Source organism: Pogonomyrmex barbatus, unplaced genomic scaffold (assembly GCF_055798465.1).
Source record: "Pogonomyrmex barbatus isolate J1 unplaced genomic scaffold, ASM5579846v1 scaffold11, whole genome shotgun sequence".
NCBI classification, from domain to species: Eukaryota; Metazoa; Arthropoda; class Insecta; order Hymenoptera; family Formicidae; genus Pogonomyrmex; species Pogonomyrmex barbatus.
This window is the reverse complement of record NW_028297107.1, coordinates 2,646,606-2,666,605: the sequence shown is the minus strand read 5'-3', so window position 1 is coordinate 2,666,605 and position 20,000 is coordinate 2,646,606. Positions and strand designations below refer to the sequence as shown.

General features: G+C 35.4%; 3 protein-coding genes across 17 annotated transcripts; 2 read left to right on the top strand and 1 right to left on the bottom strand.

The window, feature by feature from the left end:
- Positions 1–62: 62 nt before the first annotated feature.
- LOC105426084 (WD repeat-containing protein 13) lies at positions 63–2,988 on the top strand. Its single transcript, XM_011637158.3, has 5 exons — positions 63–517; positions 656–1,436; positions 1,522–2,189; positions 2,265–2,557; positions 2,646–2,988. Exons 2-5 carry the CDS (start codon positions 1,355–1,357, stop codon positions 2,887–2,889), a joined length of 1,287 nt encoding a protein of 428 aa, XP_011635460.2. The 5' UTR covers positions 63–517; positions 656–1,354; the 3' UTR covers positions 2,890–2,988.
- LOC105426082 (uncharacterized) lies at positions 2,974–11,600 on the bottom strand. Of its 4 annotated transcripts, XR_016137992.1 has the most exons (10): positions 10,892–11,598; positions 10,530–10,672; positions 10,395–10,418; positions 6,791–9,948; positions 6,140–6,683; positions 5,831–6,040; positions 5,720–5,732; positions 5,386–5,512; positions 5,186–5,257; positions 5,034–5,101 (listed from the first exon to the last, which is right to left on the bottom strand). XR_016137992.1 is itself a non-coding variant. In XM_011637151.3 (9 exons), the coding sequence occupies exons 1-9, from the start codon at positions 10,977–10,979 to the stop codon at positions 4,578–4,580; spliced, it is 4,890 nt and encodes a 1,629-aa protein (XP_011635453.2). In that variant the 5' UTR covers positions 10,980–11,581; the 3' UTR covers positions 2,974–4,577. The 4 variants fall into 4 exon arrangements, 3 of the variants coding, with proteins under 3 accessions (XP_011635453.2, XP_088927136.1, XP_011635456.2); XM_011637151.3 differs by lacking the exon at positions 5,720–5,732 and having other exon boundaries at positions 2,974–5,101; positions 10,892–11,581; XM_011637154.3 differs by lacking the exon at positions 5,034–5,101 and having other exon boundaries at positions 5,185–5,257; positions 10,892–11,600.
- On the top strand, positions 11,333–18,489 carry Samtor (S-adenosylmethionine sensor upstream of TORC1). 12 transcript variants are annotated; one of them, XR_016137996.1, is made up of 9 exons: positions 11,333–11,471; positions 12,181–12,388; positions 12,514–14,237; positions 14,550–14,691; positions 15,548–15,591; positions 16,023–16,097; positions 16,348–16,386; positions 16,810–16,851; positions 17,046–17,170. XR_016137996.1 is itself a non-coding variant. In XM_089071024.1 (3 exons), exons 1-3 carry the CDS (start codon positions 12,257–12,259, stop codon positions 13,173–13,175), a joined length of 726 nt encoding a protein of 241 aa, XP_088927150.1. In that variant the 5' UTR covers positions 11,911–12,256; the 3' UTR covers positions 13,176–13,266. The 12 variants fall into 12 exon arrangements, 1 of the variants encoding a protein (XP_088927150.1); XR_016137995.1 differs by lacking the exon at positions 11,333–11,471 and adding an exon at positions 11,631–11,772; XR_016137994.1 differs by lacking the exon at positions 11,333–11,471 and adding an exon at positions 11,911–12,085.
- The last annotated feature ends 1,511 nt before the right edge of the window (positions 18,490–20,000 follow it).

Below are 20,000 nucleotides of genomic sequence, written 5' to 3'. Positions count from 1 at the left end.
AATTGTTGCAAAAGTCATAGCGTCTGTGAAGTGCCACGTGTGCTGCTTATTTTGAATTTGGCGCTCTACTCGAATCGATCGATCGATCAATTATATCGCGTACTTCGAAGTTCTGAAGTGCGAAAGTCTGAAAGAAACTGAAAATCGAATGTCAAATCGCTGTAGACATAACCTCAAAGATCAAAATAAACTTTTGATAGGAAAAAGTGGTTAGCTAAATGTTGTAATAAGTAGTGTCACTCGGGAGAAAAAGTTTAGACCACAACTTTCTGGAAGTTCGATGATGAAAACAATCGAAGAAAAAGACAAAGGGATTAGACGAAAGCTTAAGATATTGCTATCCGAATATATGGCGGAATATATACGATAAACATACGTACAATCGAATAAAATCGATTTGTCAATCTACAATTTCATCTCAAGAAAATCGAAAAGGTTATGAAAATATCTAGAAAACATCTCTTCATCTCCAAGGAGGATATTTTCTGCACTATAACAAGTGATAATTCATCTAAAGGTAGGTCAAACAGATTTAATTAAAATTTAATATTCTGAATAAAATTTAGAGATGTACGGCTCTTTAAAAATCATACACAATCGTACAGCATGAGGGAGTAAACAGAAACAGTATATCTGTCCTTTTTCACATTGTTAGCAGATGAAATGAAAGTTGCAGATGCTTACGCCATTGAGAATCGTATGGGAAAAGTAGGACAGGGATAGTATCTGTGTTTCTGAAGTAGTCCTATACTACATCTTCGATAGCAATAATGAAAGCGAGCAGAAAGTAAAAATGTGACGTATCATGACGTCATACTTATTGAAGTCTATTAGAATATTTTGAAGCACTGTATTGATCGCACTTGAAATGTTTAGCTATATTGTCTCCAAGATAGAAGTCAAAAGATCTAAGAAAGAGAGAGAAATACTTCATTTGCAGTGAAACTAGATGTAGTCAACTTGATACTGACTATAGTTTGATTGACCAGCCAACAAGTGCTTCTAAGTATTTTTTGATTAGTTTATTGATAACATTTTTTTTAAGGATCAATAAAATGCTTCAGAGCATTTGTAATGGAACTACTTTGACTACAGCTAAATGAGTCGGACTCTTATAAGGGGACAAAAAGAAGAAAAGGTTCATGATCATACTGTTTTATGTATTCATTCTATTGTATTCTGTTCGTGAATATTTCTTAGCGAATATATACAAAGCTTTGTGCTATATGTATAAATTGCAACTCAGATCAAACACATGTTTGTGTTTTGAAGCGTTTTTCTAAAATATTATGAGAATGTCATATACATATCAATGACAGAAAGAGGTAATATCAAGTCTGGCACATCGTGAGAGATGGCTTCTACGTCGTATCAACAAGTGTTGGCGCTCGATGCAAAGTATAACACACCGCGAGCTAATAAGCTCCCGAATCTAGGTATGTTTATTGTTTGTATATTTATTGTTTTGCTTGTCTTTTAATAGGTTGATCAGCTTTAATTACTTTTAAGATTCTGTTATAGGTGTATTGTATATTCGCCGAAGAAATCAATTGCTCCGAGGGAAATTTTCCACAACTCCAGAACTCGGCGCACGATACCTGAAAGCGCGATCGGAATTGTTGCGGCGACGTTATGGAGAGAGGCTGGAGCAAAACAGCATGGGAAGTCATACAATAAATGAGGAATCGTCGAAAAAAAAAGCGAAAGATTCCCTCGAACAACGAAGATCAACAGCAGAGAATTTTGCATTTGCCGGGGTTCATCATATTTTTGATCACCATAAGCAAATGATATCGATGGTCAAGTTTGCTAACAACGATAGATCCAGATTATGTTGCGCATCACTTGATGGTACATTGTCTATATGTGAAGTCACACCTCCCAAAGTAATCGCTGTTCTGAAGGGTCATACTTCTTGCGTGAGCGCGTTTGATTGGAGTATCAGCAACGATCTGATAGTTTCTTGTTCTTACGATTATACGATAAGACTGTGGAAAGTGAGTGTGGATGCAGAACCAGTCTGTCTGCGAGTGGTAAATGATCAGCAGCACATGCATCTTCTATGCTGCAGTTTCATACCTGCCAATAACAATCTGGTAGTAGCTGGCAATTCTCGAGGATTAGTCGAAATCTTAAATATATCTACCGGTATATATACACGCGGCGGAACCAATAATATCGGCGGAAAGGTTAGTTTTTATTTCGAGAGGATAGGACAGATATTTTGAAAGAGCAAGTTTATAGTTGTAATATAACATTTCTAGGTTATTTCCTTGGCATGCGAGGGCAGCGGTGGTTCAGTGATCTGGGCGAGCAATGATATAGGTGCCATAGTATCCTTTCGACTGGAACCCAACATAGGACGGTTGACAAAGTTGCAGACAGTGCAGGATACCGGCAAAATAATAACATGTCTTTCCTGGCACTCCTGGATATCAAAAGATGCTCCTTGGCCTGCATTGTTGGTGAACAGCGCATGCGACGCCGTATTATTGTATCGCGTCGCGGACAATCACGGTTCTCTGTGCTTCTGGAGAAAATATCCTATTAAGCATAGGTATTACTTATGTAAAATACGCTTTTCATCTCTTTACTTATAGTATAACAGTATACTTATAGTATACTGTATTCCTATCTTTTTATAGAGAATACCAATTGAAGTCTACCTTCTGTCCACAAATGGGCGGTTTAATAGCCACAGGATCGGAAGACGGGGCCATTCATCTATTCGATTCAGCAAAAGAGGGAAAAGCTGCTGGAATCAATAGGCTGCATGGCCACGCAACGCCTCCGGTGACTTTGTCTTTCAATTATGACGAATCTCTACTCGTATCTGCGGATTGCGACGGATTGATTATTGTATGGCGCAATCGTCAATGTAATTTGTAAAATATTCCACGGAATTTTTATCAAATTGAAAAAAAGATAGCTCGCATCGGATTTTTCAGGCTTTAAATAAATTACAAAAGTATCTTCTGTATAACAATATATTAATTGTTCTCTATCTTATGTCATAATGAGCACAAAGCAGTATCAGTAATAATTGTGGTAATAGCGAGAGAGATGTAGCGCTCGCGTTGTTACAACAGTAGCGATCTGTTTGTATATCATCTCGACATTGCGCGCACTCGTGAAACGGTAGTGGCACAAATAACTACATAATTTTCGTATAATACTAAACTATGTTTGCATGTTCGATATCATTTCATTGATTCGTTCTAATTACAGCAGTCTCTCCGTGTCAAGTACAAATAATACGAATACAACAAGATACATTATTGCAAACAAATACTTGTAAAAATTTTTTCTAAAACGGCATTTATAATCGTATCCATGTTTATATTACGCGTTTGCGAGTATTTTAAATCTATAGAAATATCTTTTACAACATGCCAAATTGAACTTATTCGTTTGTATTGCACACTTTCACATATTATAAAGTAAAGAATATACCGTATAGATATGTAAAATTATCTATTAGCATAAAAAGTAAATAAGATCTGATACTTCCATTATGTTATCGTAAGAAAGATGAATATTTTTATAACATGATCGTTTTCTATTGTATCTAAGTAAAACAAACTAATTTGGCGGATTCTTATCTTAATACCTTATATGCGAATTTCCAATTCAAACGCATTCGAACGGCAAAGTTGCCGAAATGTGTTTGTCTTGTTTTTTAAATTGAATATAAAACATATCAATATACGCACTATATTCTTTTCATCACAGATCTAATGAAAGTAAAGGTCTATCAATATATTGTGTATACATCGTGTAGAAAATTAGTGCAAGTATTTCCATGTTTCTTCTTCGCCACAAGTCGTTATAACTGGGATGGCAGTCCCATATACTTTGTTATACAATACTTCGTGTGTGATAATGTAGAGAGCAAATTCGTTAATAATATTTAATATCAAGAAACGTGTGTGACAATAAGTGTTGGTAAAGAAAAAAAGAAGAAAAGAGATAATGTGAAAGACGGTTATAATCTCTTATAGAAGAGTCACAAAAATAATCGTGTCATTCTACATAGGCACTACTGCTCGTTTAACAATTACACTATAAACAATAATTATTTACACGCGTAACGAATTGTTCATCTTAATTCGATGTGGCTTCTACAAACCGATTGTCTAGAATTAATACTCGTATATGTCCACTTTTTACATAGCCCCTTTGTTCTTACTTAATTCTCCGTTGCTTATTTCCTTCTATCCGTTCTATTTGTGACTAAAACCGTCATGCGGATAGAAAGCTTTATTAATAATATAAAGCCGTGACTATCTCTATATTGACACGTTTTTCCGTATTTGCTACAGAATAGTCATAACAACACCGCTAACAAGATCCATTAGACAACTGATCGACCTTTATAGCATCAAGTAATATCCGCTACAGCCTTCTTATGTACATTTGTTCGAGATTCGTGTTGTATTAATAATCTCATCGGTGATAATCAACCGAATCGCGTGCATTAGCAAAGAGGATCACCACATTTTCACGACGAGATTGCTTCGGACGGACTTGGGCTAAATTGTCTTCCCTAAAACTTCATTACAGACTTTAGTCTCATTTTAGTCACGAGCTAAAACACTACACTTCTCGGTGGGTTCCGGCGTTTTCTCTTGATTATCACACTGAGAAATTCTTATAGAAGATGGACCGATCTGGACATCTTCGTGAGGCACCTTTGGCAATGCGTTTTCATCGTTCATTGGACTCGACAAGATACATTGATCCTGCGTGATGACTTTCTCTAGTTCTGATTCGTGATTCTCTTTAATGTTTAATTGCTCGTCGTCCGCGTGCGATTGTCTCGTAGGAACGAACGGGGCGGACGGTGTACCGTTTGACGATATCAAATTTAACTTCAGACGATCTCTGGTGTGCCTTAACTCTCCTAACTGTTGTTGCTGACACTGGTCATGTTCGTGCGCGAAATCAATATTGTTTTGATGTGGCTCTTGTCGGCAACTATCAGTTTCATCTCGATTGTCGGATAAAACTGTATTCGCGCCAGGAAAGAATTGGCTGACATATTTACTTTCGCCAGTTTGAAAGGGTCGATTGGAACTAGTCACAAAAAATTCTTCGTTTCCTATAACAAAAAGAGTCATCATATAAATGTTGAAAAAATGCGAGATATCGTGTAAAAGTTTTATCGTCGTAAATTCACACGTACCAGTATGATTGGCATCGTCATAATCTAAAGGATATAGATCTAGTCGCGGTTCATTCATCATTTCTTCCCAATCTGTAACACAAAAAACAATATCAGATAAAATTGTTATATTTGAATGCAGATATTTATCTCGTTGACGTTCAGGTTGAAAAATGTTTAGGCAAATATAAAACGATCGCAATTATATGTTAAAAGTGTACCAGAATATAATGTCGGTTCCGAGTTGGTTATAGTATCTGCTTGATTCTCCGCGGGTAGTGTTTCTTTCGGGTACTCGTACACGCAATGATAACGTTGTTTCTTGAACCACACGCTTTTCTTCTGATCCTACACAAATCGCGCATTATTAGTCCGATTAGAAAAATATATGCATGATATCTATATTATTCGTATATTTAGCATACGTCTAGCGTGTATATCTGTAAAAAGTACATGCATCAAGTACCTCAAATTAAATTTCTGCAAGAAAAAGAGTCACGGGAGAGGAATGTTTAAAATTACATGCATTGCTCTGTATTTAAGTAATCGACACACCTACCAACTCATCCTAGCGGCAAATTGAAAGAGGAAGAAGACTTGTTAATACCGGTGCGATATAGGGACACGAGTTTTGGCATGCGGTATATTTATCTGTACGGTGTTTACCCCTGATTTTAACGTTTTGTCCGGAGACCTCAATGCTGATCGATGTGGTGCTAAAGCGGCATTCCAGGCCGAAGGCGTGAATTCTTCCTCCTCTTCTTCATCCTCAACGGCCAATTCCTCTTCTAATTCAACATTTGTCGTCGTATTCGCTTCGTCATTATTCACAGTACTTCTGATTCGTATCTGCTCGATATGTGGTTCGTTATATCTCTGCGAGGCATAAATTTTAATAAGGATTTGAAAACAAGAAACAATAAGGAATATATAATGTTCTGTATACATTTTTGATACGGGAAAGAAATGATCTACCTTCCATACAAATTCACCGGAACTGGAACTGTTATCTTCGTCTTCTTCCTCTCCATCTTCATCCTCTTCTTCCTCCTCTTCCTCCTCCTCCTCTTCGTCCTCATCTTGACTACAGCATTCGCGTTCGGTGACGAAACTCGTCGACATCAAATCATCCTGTAATGGTAGAGGCAAAGGTAGTGGGAAGGACGAAGGTAACTGTTGCCACTTGGATTCTTCCTCGGGGCTTGGTAATGGTGCACCTCCGCTCGTTTTCACGATACGCGACTTATCCTCTAACGGACGTGTTGTTGAACAAGTGTAATCTAAATTTTCCTCCTCGGACAGATCGCCATTCGTTGTGTCTCGATCTTCATCCTGCAATCGTCCTTCTAACAGTATCATTTCATTTGTGCGAGTGTCCACCAACAGCACATCTTCGGACGGTATTGATTCCCTCGAAGCAACAGATGCGTCTCTAGAGTTCGACATTAAAGACTCGGAAGTGACGGTACTTTCTCGCTCCTCTAAGATAGGACTAAGCGGTGTCCCATATACGTTGTACCTAGATTCGATAAAAAAAAAAAATGTCATGTTAATATAAAGAAATTATGAAGAAATATATCACTATTTAATTCTTCATCAAATGATCTTTATTTTCAAAGAACCTACCTTATCGAGATATCTACACCCCCGCTAACTTGATTGGATGAATCTTCGTTATCTTCATCATCCCATTGTTTACCGTATGCGTCATCCGAGATGGAAGGATTTTCGTCGTCGTGTGCTTCCAAGGATTCTACGATCTGCATCTGAGCCTGAGGCAACTTCTCCCTGAGTTCGTTACGAATCGCCGTTACAAATTCCTCTTCCATGCTGAATGACACGTACGAATTGTCGCTACGTAAGCTCACCGTCGAACTATCCTCATCCTCGTTTTCATAATCCTCTTGCGAGTATTGTTCATCTCGTTGAGCATCTGATTTTAAGACATGTACATCTGTTTCTAAGTCGTGAGATTGATGAACATCACCTTTGGTCTTGAAATTCTGTATTTTTTCAGGAGTCATGTTTCCCTTTTCCATCTTATCTTCTATTATATTTTCTTCTAGTATATTATCTCTTATTCGATTTAGCGGACTGTCTTCCATATCGCTCATCTGAGTCAAATCGGTATCGGTACCATCGATTTTAATAGAAACGTGATTCATATTGGAAGTATTCTGTTTCGAAGGCGATACGAGTCTTTCGATATCAGTTGTAGAAATTCCTTCAGTTATACTTTCAGGCCCACCGGGCGTGGCGTAATATTCCGCGTCGAGAATAGTATCTAGCTCAAATAGAATTTGGAATGGCTCTTCTTCGGAATACGACGATCTGGAGACTGCGGTGCTATTGGATGAAGCCAGAGGATTACCGGATGTTGAACAGATTGCTTCCTCTTCCTCGCAAGATTCTTTGTCTCGGAAACCCGAATCGGAACTCTGTTCATCGTCCGGCGTGGATAATTGCTTCCTCTCTTCCTCGTCGTCATTTGGCAATAATTTTCGTTCTATTTCCGTATTCTCTATCGTAGAAAAGCTATCATCGACGGTATAAATCGAATAGGCGTTACAAAACTGTGGCGCGTCTGGCGTGGATACGGCAGTCACGGTCAGTTCAGGTGCACTGGCATTACTTTGCTCAGCTGATGCATCTATATATTCGTTAAATTCCGCCTCGTCTGAGAAACCTGGTACTTTGTGCTCTAAAGCGGAATCTAATGCGTGATTCCATAATAAAACGTCTACCGTATTATTCGTCTCGGCATTATTCGAGACAAAATTATTACAAGTGTCGCTGTCCTCCTTAGTGACAAGGAGTATATCGGGCGCCCCGTGATTCTCTCTTTTCTCCTTTACTTCTTCAACGTAGGACGTTTGGTCAGGTACATAGCGAAGAAGGGGTAAGTCCGGATCTCCCTTCGACAAAAGTCTCAGTACGTGCTTCTCATTGCCGCGCTGCATGCTATCCGTGCTTGCGTTAAATTGCGCGCCATTACTCTCACTACTTTCCGGAATTTTTTCCGTGTTCAGAGAAAGACGTAGGATCGGCGTCTGGCCCTGATCTGTGGTAAGAGTTAGCAGTTTCGGTCGTTCCAAGTTTTCCAGAGATCGAACTTTATTGGTAGTGTTACTCGGCAAAGGATCTCGTAATTTTTTCAATGCCTCGTCGAACTCATCCGCGGGCACGGTATGCCTGAGATCGCTGTCGCTGCCGGTCACAGATAATTTCTTCTTGACATTCTTGTCTTGTGATGTTTGCGCTCCCAATGACCATTCCGCGTCGGAGTCGGGATCAATGTGTACAAGCACCATAAGATCAGTCACAGATTTCGACTTTTGCTTAACTTTTTCGGTATAGACACCTTGTTCGATACGGCCCTTCCAACTTTCCTCCTCGGTTTCCGAACCAGACTCTTGAAATAGCGCGGTCTTCATTCTGGGGATATTCCTCACTTGTTCGTCGGGACCAAGACGAAACGAAGATTGTAACGAGTCTGTGATCTGCGCATCGTCAACGATATGAGTCCAGTAATCAGAATCGATACTACCACGTAGATCTTGTAAGCTAGCACTGCGCACATTTTGTTTGCAAGTGTTCGCACGTAGACTCTCCCATCGTTGCTCGAAATCTACATATGCCGAATGTTCATTCAGAAGGATCTGCTTAACGTCATCCAAGGAGGGCCTGTCTTTCGCATTAACATTCAAACACAAGCGAATCACTTGGAATACATTCGGCGCACAACTAGTGAGATAACTTTGCAGCAATCGCGTGCCGTTTGGCAAAAATTGGCTTTTTAAAGATAGGATCATCTGAATGACCTGCTCGTCATTCATATCGTTGTAAGGTCTTTCTCCCCAACTAGCAATTTCCCAAAGAAGAACCGCGTAACTCCACATATTGGCCTGTAGCGTAATCTCTTGCGTTTCGATGGTGGTATCTGTACAGTTCAGACTTTCCGGCGCAGACCATCTGATGGGCAAAGCTCGATCTCCCACTATATAATAATCTTCGGGATACTTTTCGACACCGGTACCATAATCACCTAGCTTGGCTGACAAGTCAGGAGCAACCAAACAATTTCTCGCGGAGAGATCGGTATGCGCAAAGCCGTGGCTGTGCATATGCTTCAAACCAGCTGCGATCTCTATCGCAATTCGTATCGGAACATTTTCCTTCTCGAGTGCTTCTCTCGATTTGGTATCACGGTTCGATAATAAGAAACCTTTTAGATCGCCAGCTGGACACGATTCAAACAGCAGAAGGTACGGGTCAGTTTCCAGACAGAAACCGAGTAGAGACAAGACGTTTTGGTGGCGTAGCTTCAAATACGGCGTGGCTTCGCCGAGAAACCAGGCCTTCTCTTTGGTGGTAGCTTCTTCGGTGAGGATCCTCACTACTACGCCACCCGATTTCGAGACGCCCTTCGATTGCTCCAAATCTGCTCGACCTTCGACGACCTTTCCAAACCATCCATGACCTATTTCTCTGAGATATTTCAGTTTCTCTCTAGGAACGTAAAGCTCATTGGAGTTGAACCAATCACTACATGGTTCCTGCAGGATAGAGCGATCTGTATCTTGATCCTCGATACGCGGCGCTGATAAAGGTATTGCTTTATGCTTCGGAGTATTTCTATTTCCGGATACGATAGATTCCACTGGTAGAGGTTCAAATTGAACCCTTTCGGAAGCGGCTAATGTCCTAGAGGCATCCAATTCCAAACCTTCAATGGATCGATCAAACGCACTTCCCTGTCCAGTACTGCTTCCATCTTTGAATTCCTATAACGATAATAATAGCGCCATTTTATATGCCATAGCATTCTGTGATACAAAACATAAAAATTTACTGCTAATGTACTATGCATGCTATTTGTGAACGTATCTAAAAAGGGATTAGGAAACTCAAAATGTTCCTAATACTTATTACTACAAAAGATATAATCGATCTTTTTGAAATTTAAAGGAATACATTCATCTATATTAAATAATACATAATTATTGTAATATGTACTAATTGCAGACTCCATCCATAAAAACTTAGATGCTTAACTTAGACTATCAGATGTAATTTAAGAAATACAATTTTACAATTTTTATTATATAAATAAATTAATAATGATTTATATGGATAGAGTCTATTATTTTTAATGCTAGCTAAACATCAATTTTGTTTACATTCTCATTCTAACAGATAAATGATAAAGGATCTGTAACATCAATGTTACCTGATTGCACTTTTCTGCTTTGGCCTATAATTAAAAAACCCAGAGACTGGTGTTAGAGTTCTAAAGCAACAACATTGCTTTCTCTAAATTACTTGAGCAAAAAATTTTGATGCAAAAAAAATCTCTGCAAACTACCTGAAATCCTTTGGGTCTTCTGTGTCTCTGGCAACAAAGACATCCAGCCAGAGTTAACGCCGTGGCACTGACGCTCGACAAAGCAATCGCGTAACGCATCCAGTAGTGTTCCCACTGCCAGGAAGAACGAGTATACGGTGAATCTGCGATGAAAATCAAGTTATTCGACGTTAGCTCCAGCAATACCATTGCCGTAAACGTCATGATTTCACACTTTTTTTATAGAAAGGAAATGGGAGAAAAACAAAGACTCATGCTTCTCTGTCTACAAAACAACGTATGCGAGGTACACATATGTATGTCAAAGGTACAAAGGGGTGATCAAGCGATCGAATTAACGACGTATATACGTATATACGTACCAGCGGTGAGCGGCGAAGGTACGGGGTAGGCCGCGAGCATGGGCAGACCCACCCAGAACAGCCAGCACGCCCGATGTAAGTTCCGCATCGCGGTACCGGGGCAAGTTTCCTTGTCGTCCGCGTTAGGATTCGGCGACGAGCTGGCCTACGTCATTCTCACGTCGTTCGTGCGGGCGTGCATAGAGACGGGATGACGATTCGAGGGCGATCGGTTGTCGCGGACGGCGAGTCGACAGCGGCACGACGGTGCGCTCATAGTCCTCACCCCGCGTGCACCTCGCGCCTTCGTGGCGGGCGCAGCGCTGGCGAAAGGTGGCGAGGCGCGCAGCACGGACGCGGTCTATTCAGGCCGTGCATGACACGGATGGTTTACGTTACGACGGCCGTCGCCGACGAGCTCTGACGATACTGGCGAGCGAGAGAAAGAGAGAGAAAGAGAGAGAGAGAGAGAGAGAGAGATCACGCGCGAGGAAGAGACTCGCCTACCTCCTTCACCACGCCGGACACCCTCGCGTGCCCTCGCGCATCCTTCGCCCGCGGGGGGAAGGCGAATTGCTCTAGAGGGAGAAAACGCCGACAGGTATCTCTGTCTCTCTGCGCGTGCATTCACGTACTACTTTCTTATGATTCGCGTGCAATTTGTCGAGAATCCGGCCGTAAATTATCCCGCGGACTAGGAAACAATTGGACGTGAGGTGTCTATCCGTGGAGGGGAGCCGCGGCGTGGACAATCGCATGAAAAGGAGAGGGAAGGATCCGATTATGAATACGCCATGTTGTTGACACAGTTCCTGACGTGTGAATGAAGAACAAAAAAATAATTGGCCGTGTGTCGCTGGTCAACAATATGGCGTATTCGATTGCCTGCTGCATTTACTCTAGTACACACACACTCTGAAGATATATAGATAATAAGATATTTAGATAAATACGCAGGAAGATAACGTGAACACTGATAGATATTTAATATGCAAGATATCCCATAATTAGTGACTCATGTAAATAGAGTGTTATATTAAATAGAAAAATCCTCTATCATCCTGCGATTTTTACAATAGTTTATGAGATTGATTAGTTTGTTGTTGTTATACAAAAAAAAAATAATAGATAAAATTATAGACTTTATAAAGTTAATAACAGTGAGGATCTAGACAATGAAAGGCGCACGTATCTTCGTGTTAAATCGCTTAATATGTGCGTGCCGTGTAATGTGACATTAAAGCGGAGATAACGTAAATTTTGAGCGTAAAGCAGATGTGAGTGAATATATGCGATTTATCTTTATTTAGCTAACATTGAGAAAACACAACTGGGCATTTTCATTGTTCAAACACATGGTGAGAAAAGTGGAGTCACATAGGCTTAATGGCAACGGAGGAGCATAAACGTTTGGCTGATGTTGTGAAAGGAACTCATGCCTTGTTGCGCGCTGAGTATCACCAATATGGCGCCAAGGTCGCGTGGGAGCGCCATTTGGCGCGAAATGACGTTTTACAGGTTTGCAACTAAACTCTAAATTTGCGACTCGTTTGAAATTCAATTTTATCGCTCAATAAATTGCAAATTAATACATTTAATTACATAAATTAGTAATTTTAAATTTTATTTTAATATCATTTTAGGAATATGCTGCGTCCATGCAAAAGCTGGCCGTCAAATGTTGGGCGAACAATAATTCAAAGAGGGACGGAACGTACTGCAGAGTGGAATGGATAAAAACGCAATGCAAGGAATATTTTCTCAGTGGTGGTAAAGAGAAATATGATAAGAGAGAGCAGGATATAAATACTAAGATATCTCCCCTTCCGGAAAATTCGAGGGTCGAAAATCAAACATGCGAGAATGATCGGATTGATATGGAAAACGAATCATTAAATTTTCATGAACAAAGGTTATCAATATTGGATGTAGGGAGTTGTTATAATCCTCTAAGTACTGATAATGCATTTGATGTTACTGCGATAGATCTAACTCCAGCGGCAGGAATCTTTAAATGTGATTTTTTGAACGTTGCAATTGGAAAAGAAAAAGTTCTCTCATGGGACACACAAGAAATTCATCAATTACCCGCAAATTTCTTTGACTCTGTAGTATTTTCTCTATTGTTGGAATATTTGCCATGCCCGAAACAGAGGTACGTCTGCTGTAGGAACGCATATGACGTGTTGAAGAGCGGTGGCATACTAATTATTGTAAATCCAGATTCGAAGCATGTCGGGGCGAACGCACGACTGATGAAATCCTGGAGATATACTTTGAGCAAAATGGGATTTATGAGAATTAAGTATGAAAAATTACGTCACATTCACTGTTTAGTGTTCAGAAAATGCGTGTGGAAAGATGTGGCGATACGATGGTCCAAACTGCAGAATTTTTCGGAAACTGATAGGAAATACATGTCTGAGACAGAGATTTTTATCCCGCAAGATTTTCAGACCATCTGTTTTAAGGAAAAACAAGAAAGATTGGATAAATACGATGAAATTCATTTAGCGACCGCTTTCTCTGAATTACCATTTAATAATGAAATGTTTTGACCATTGTCTCTGCAAACATATTATTGTTAAATAAAACGTTTTACAAAAAGTGCATAAAACATTTTTATAATTATTACTTATTTATTATTTAGGTATAAGTTAAAAATTTAATTTTAAAATTAAAGTAATACAATAATATTAATTGTTATTAATAACAATACACAATACAATGATAATTATAATAATAATTATTAATATTACTTATTTAATTTTAACTTTTTTTAATTTTTATGAAAAATAGTTTTTAATATTCCCGCTAAGAATTTAATTTGTTTCCGGCGTTGTGGCGTTGCGGCGTTATGGAAACGATGGAACAAAATGTGCCTTTCTTTTATGTATGATATAATCAATGACGTTTCTCGTCTTTGCGCAATTCTGCGTAGTAATCTTAGATTGTTGGATTTCTCAACGCATGCGTATCTCTAAACAGTTTTGCTCGCATGCATTTATCGCATCGCTATTTGTCCGCAAAAGTCACGTGATTATTGAACAAGCTCGTATTTAGAGGAGTGCAAAATGCTTTATGGAACCCAATATAATTCTAATGCTTTTATTATTATATATATTAATAAATTATATTATTAATAATATGATATACAAAAGATATTAAATTCTGTATATAAAGAATGTATATTATTAAGTATTTATTGATATTATATTCTAATAATATCAATATTTTCCGAAACATATGTACGTTACTATGCAATGCTATTGCGCATGCGTTGGAAAATCCAGCGATGCAGCTCTGCATGCTTCTACGTCTAGAGACTCTTTCTTTTCTGTTCCTGCTTCTTGTGCGGATGCACGTGGTATGTATAATTTTGTCTTCTTTGTTGAATTTTTTTAAATAATTTGCTGAGATATGTTGCTGAGATATTTCCCAATCATAACATATTCTAAATTATCAAATGTCTTCGCAGTATTGTATTGCAAAAAATCTTTTACACGTTTTTGATGCTTACACGTGGTATAGAATTGTTATGATTTTCGAAACTTTGGAATTAACGAGCCAAAAATCTTAGACATCGCACTTAGAAACACAAGCACTTCGGACACAAATTTTGACAACTTTTTTTTTTAAAGAGAGTTTATGAAAATTTTGATTTATTTTTTTTTTTTAGAGAAAGCATCCTTTTTGTGATTTCTCTCAAGAAAGCCATGAGGTATAACGATTCCAAATACTTAGAAAATTATCTGAAACTCTGGACACTTGCTCCGGACATTTCCAGACGTCGTAAAAAAGAGGATGGATAGCAACCCTAGGTATATATAATCTATTTATTTAGCAACAAATTTGTTTCTCTTTTTTTGATAAACTTAAGAAAAAATATTTAGATTAGTGGTTATCGTTCGACAAAAGAACCAATAATTAAAGAAAATCGAAGCAAGTATATCAGATTATGCATGTGTGAAATTAGCTGAAGAAGGAAAAATTAAATGTATTCAAACTATAGGATGTCCAATAATCAGAGCAATAGTGTTTTCTATCGATATAAAACTGCATATGAATGCTATAACAATAATTATTGGATATCTTATATAACGTTTTATTGAGAAGCCTGATAAAATAATATAATAAATAGAATTACAAATTAAATTTATAACATATTTGATCCTCTAAAGAATCCTCTTGGAAAGTCTTATTTTTCTCATCCCAAAAAGATATTAAATCTTGAGAATAAATTATATAAGTTTAAAAAATGAACAAGATGATATAAGAAGAAAAGAAGAATAAATAAGAGCTGAGCTAAAAGCATTTTATTTAAAGTGGAAAAGAAATTATTCAGTTCAGTTAAATCTATTTTATCTGTGTATGAATATATATGTAATTATATTAAAAAAATATTTTAATTGATCATAGAAAATTTAAGAATAAATATAATTTATTTAAAAAATAAAATTTGAAGAAGAAAAAATATAATTAGGGGAATTTTATCAATTATTTTTTTATTCATTAGTGATATATTAGAAAAAAATGTTAAAAATGATGACAGATTATCACCGAGATCTATGAGTGCTATGATTTGCATTGTATTTGCTAACTGATTATAATTTACATTAATTTAAAATTTAAATAGTAAATAACAATCTTAATTAATATATATATTTTGTTGTTTAGGTTGTAAATCTTGAGGAAAATGGCATTTTTTAAATTGATTGAAGGTATTCATATTCTTTTATATTATTTTATTATTTTGGATTATATTTTAAATAAAGTGATGTTATTATAATCACCAAGATCTATGAACACTATGATATTTAAATTTGCTACTTCTGATGTCATACATTTAATTAACTATATAAACATTCAGTAATTATTATTCAATGACTAACATATATTTTATTGCTTTTTTTTTTTAGATTTATTAAGTCTCAAATTTATAATCAAATAGCAATGATTATAGGTAATTTTATTTACTATATAATATCAAGTTTTTAATTATATATCCATAGTATTTAATGATGATAATGATCCACCAAAATCTATGAATACTGTGATTTAAAGTATTTGCTAACTGATTATTATTTATATCAATCTGAAATTTAAATAAATAAATAGTACTCTTAACTAATATAATTATTTTGTTATTTAGGTTATATTGAAAGGGGAAATCTGGAAAGAATAAATCTTGAAATGGGAAAATTGTATCTTGAGATTCAATAAAAAGGTATTTATATTCTTTTATATTAACTTGTATTATAAATAGTGTTTATTTATTATAGATTGTTATTATTTATTATAGATGTTAAATTTTTAATTATATATCCTATAATATTTAATAATGATGATATGATCCACCAAGATCTATGAATGCTGTGATTTGTATAGTATTTGCTAACTGATTATTATTTATAGTAGTCTGAAATTTAAATAAATAAATAGTACTTCTAAACTAATATAATTGTTTTTTTATTTAGGTTATCTTGAAGAAAATAGCATCTTGAGATTCAATAAAGGTATTTATATTTTTTTATATTAATTTTTACATCATTTTTTTAAGTAAGTAAAATGATTGTTAATAACAAGATCTAGGAATGCTATACTTAAATTTGCTATGTTTGATCTCATAATGTTTAATAAGATATATGGAAAATGTTACTCAATGATTAATATATATTTTTTATGGTTTATATTTTAAATTTATTAAATTTATAAAATTTATAATCAAATTGCAATGATCATAAATAATTTTTATTATAAATGTTAACTTTTTAATATATATTATATATTCTATAATATTTAATAATGATGATAATGATCCACCAAAATCTATGAATGCTGTGATTTATATAATATTTGCTAACTGATTATTATTTATCAGTCTGAAATTTAAGTAAATAAATAATAATTTTAACTAATATAATTATTTTATTATTTAGATTGTAAACCGTGAGAAAAGTGGCACTTTAAGATTCATAAAGGTATTTTATTTTATTTATATTCTTTGTCATTTTTTATTTTACATTATTTAAATGAAATGATGTTATTGTAATTACCAAGATCTATGAATGCTATGATATTTAATTTGCTACTTCTGATCCTGTAAAGTTTAATAAGATATATGGATAATATTACTCAATTGACTAATATATATTTTATTATATTTATTTTTCAGATTTACTAAATATAGAATATATATCGATGACAAAAAGTATATGTAATTTTTACTCACCATACATAGACATGAAATTTTTAACTATATATGCCATAATTTTAATATATAATAATTGATTACCAAAACATGAATGTTGCATTTTATTTGCGAACTAATTATTTTTATCTCTCTAAAATGAAATAATAATTTTCTTAATTTAAATACAATTATTTTATTATTAAGTTGTTTGTAATTATTTTGTTCTAATGAAACAACATTTTGAAATGATATATATAACATTTATTTTTTTGCATTTTTTTTTATTTTATTAAAAACTTTAAAATAATATTGAAATAATGCCATGATTATATATATTAGTATATTTGCTATATAAGGGAAAATTATAAAATTATTTTTATTTTATAATTTTGCGAGAATTATCATTCTTTTGTTAGAGATAGATTTCTTGTTTTAAATTTTTGATCTATATATCTTATTTATGTCTTTATCAAACTCGTTTAGCATCTTTTATTATGTTCATAAAATTAAAAGATTAAGTTGTAAATATCAACAAGGTAAAATTAAATAAAATATTCAACAAATTAATGTTTCAATTTCCAAGAAAATACCTATATCGGTTATCTCTTTTCAAAAAACATTTTTAATAAAAAAAAAAGCTGGTAGATGCATTTCCTATTCACACAAGAATTATAGGTTTAATTTTTTTTTTTGCACAGATTCGAAAAATGCACAAGCTCAAAAATCGTGGCGGAAATAATGTAATGGAAAGTCTTTAGAAAATATTTAAAGAAAACTTGATATTTTAATTATTTGCGAATGCACCCTTCCTTTTGTAAACGTAATATATTTAGTAATAAAATAACTAAATTTCAGTTAAAGTTACACGAAATTTCCTGTCTCATCTTTCATTATTCTTAACCCGTGAAATTAAACGACACTTATGGTGTCAGAGAAGATGCATCGATGTGGAAAAGGTGCGCTAATATGTGTTTATACAAATAATGAAAGGACGAGCGCTTTCACAGGCTGATTATCCTGCGGCGAGTGGGACTAAAAGGACTTGCGTTCGCTACGTGCGAGCTATTTCCGCGTCAGTCCTTTTGCGCGCTCTCCTCGAAGGGAGAAATCGTAACGCTTTAGGATTGCGGTTCGCCTCGTTTGCGAAGCTGTACGTTGCTAACTGCACTGCTAACGAGAATCGAGCGGGAATTGCAATAGCCATACGTCGCACCATGACGTCTTCCCCGTCGTTCGGCTGAATAAAGCCTGAGCTCTCGAGCTATGTATGGCTTATTAATTAAACTTGTCGCATTGCGAAACGCCTCAGCGAGGTCGTAACTGCTGAGGAAGCTGCACCGATCGATCGCACGTAAATGTCTATTAGTATGTAAACGCCATTTGTAAACTGCTGACTGCGCTCCAAAATATTTAAATCTAATAGAGATATCGGTAGCATTATTCCTTTCCCTTCCTCCGATCCCATATCGGATTGCAAATATCGATACTTTATCCGAATGCGAACGAAGCATGTAAAGCATATTTTTTGTCATAAACATGGAACATTGATAATATTTTTTTTAATAAATAAATTTTATTTTGGATTTCAAATTTATTTGCAATCAGAATTTGTTCTATTATCCACAGAGTTTTTATGTTATTTTTTTTATACGTGCAATAAATATTAGATATTTTTAATGTTTTCGTCACTAACAATAATGTTTACCATTTTTACATTTATACGACGCCATCGATGTAATACTAGTATTTTAAAATTTATTTCCTTGGGATTCTTGTATTTCTTTCCTGATAATATTGGCATTGTCAGTGACGAACGTGGTGAGCGGTTTCATCAAGATATCTCGTGCATAGAAAAGAGGTATCAAGGTAAAATGGAATTTCAATATGTTGACTAGATATTGTTGCACCAAAGGGAGACATTTCAAAAGAAAACATCAGAAAATAATCAATTTTCAAATAATTTAAATATACGAATAAATCAATTTTTTATGCAGTATATTGTATTTCGTGTGAAAATTTTACGTAATAAAGAAAAGTAAGTAATACATAAAATTTTTATTGGAATCACATTTTTCTTCAGTGACAAAAAATAAATATACTACTTTGCAAATCTATATAATCAGGGACGTTTTGCTCTATCAAATAAAAATAAATATCGATTGATTATATTCCTTTTCAGTAGTTGTTCAATTGCATTAATTATATAATACTAATTGACGAATCGGAGATCAATCGCAAGGAAGTCAATACGTCGATAATACTATCCGAATTTAGGCATTCAACTGAAAATAACGTTTAATAACTTTTACGAAAAGATAGCGTAACAAATCTAGAAACTCTTTCGTTATATCGAGAAAAAGAAGACGTGACGGAAATGCAAAGAAATAAAAGCTTTCCAATCGGGGTGAGACACAATGGAACCCTTCGGCAAGTGCAACAGGGATTTAAGTATGCGGTGCATAGAACAAATGGGCCTCTTCGGGATTTTTATCCGGTCTTTGCCTGATAGAAATATACGAAAGAAGAAAGGAAGGCTCGAGGCAATGTTCTTTACGGCTTCTTTTCCTGAGATCCTGAAATTCGATGAGGTATATTGGAATAAAATACAAAAAGTGGAATATAATATTAGTGCGATACACGAAATGGAATTACGTTGGATTCGTCAGAAAATAATGATTAAACGATATAAATTGTTAGTTTAAAATTGCTAATACTTATTACAAAAGATTAGTAAAATGATTTAAAAGAAGTGGCATTTATGTGAAATTGATGCAAAGAACTTGAATATATTTCACAGATGTTTTCACAATAAATTGTGCTTTATTATCATAAACACGTTTCTTCTTATTGTATATGTACTTATGAATCGTCCCATTCATTTTTATGTTTTATATCGCGCCTTCCGGAAAAAGGGCCATAAAGTCTCCAAGGGAATTA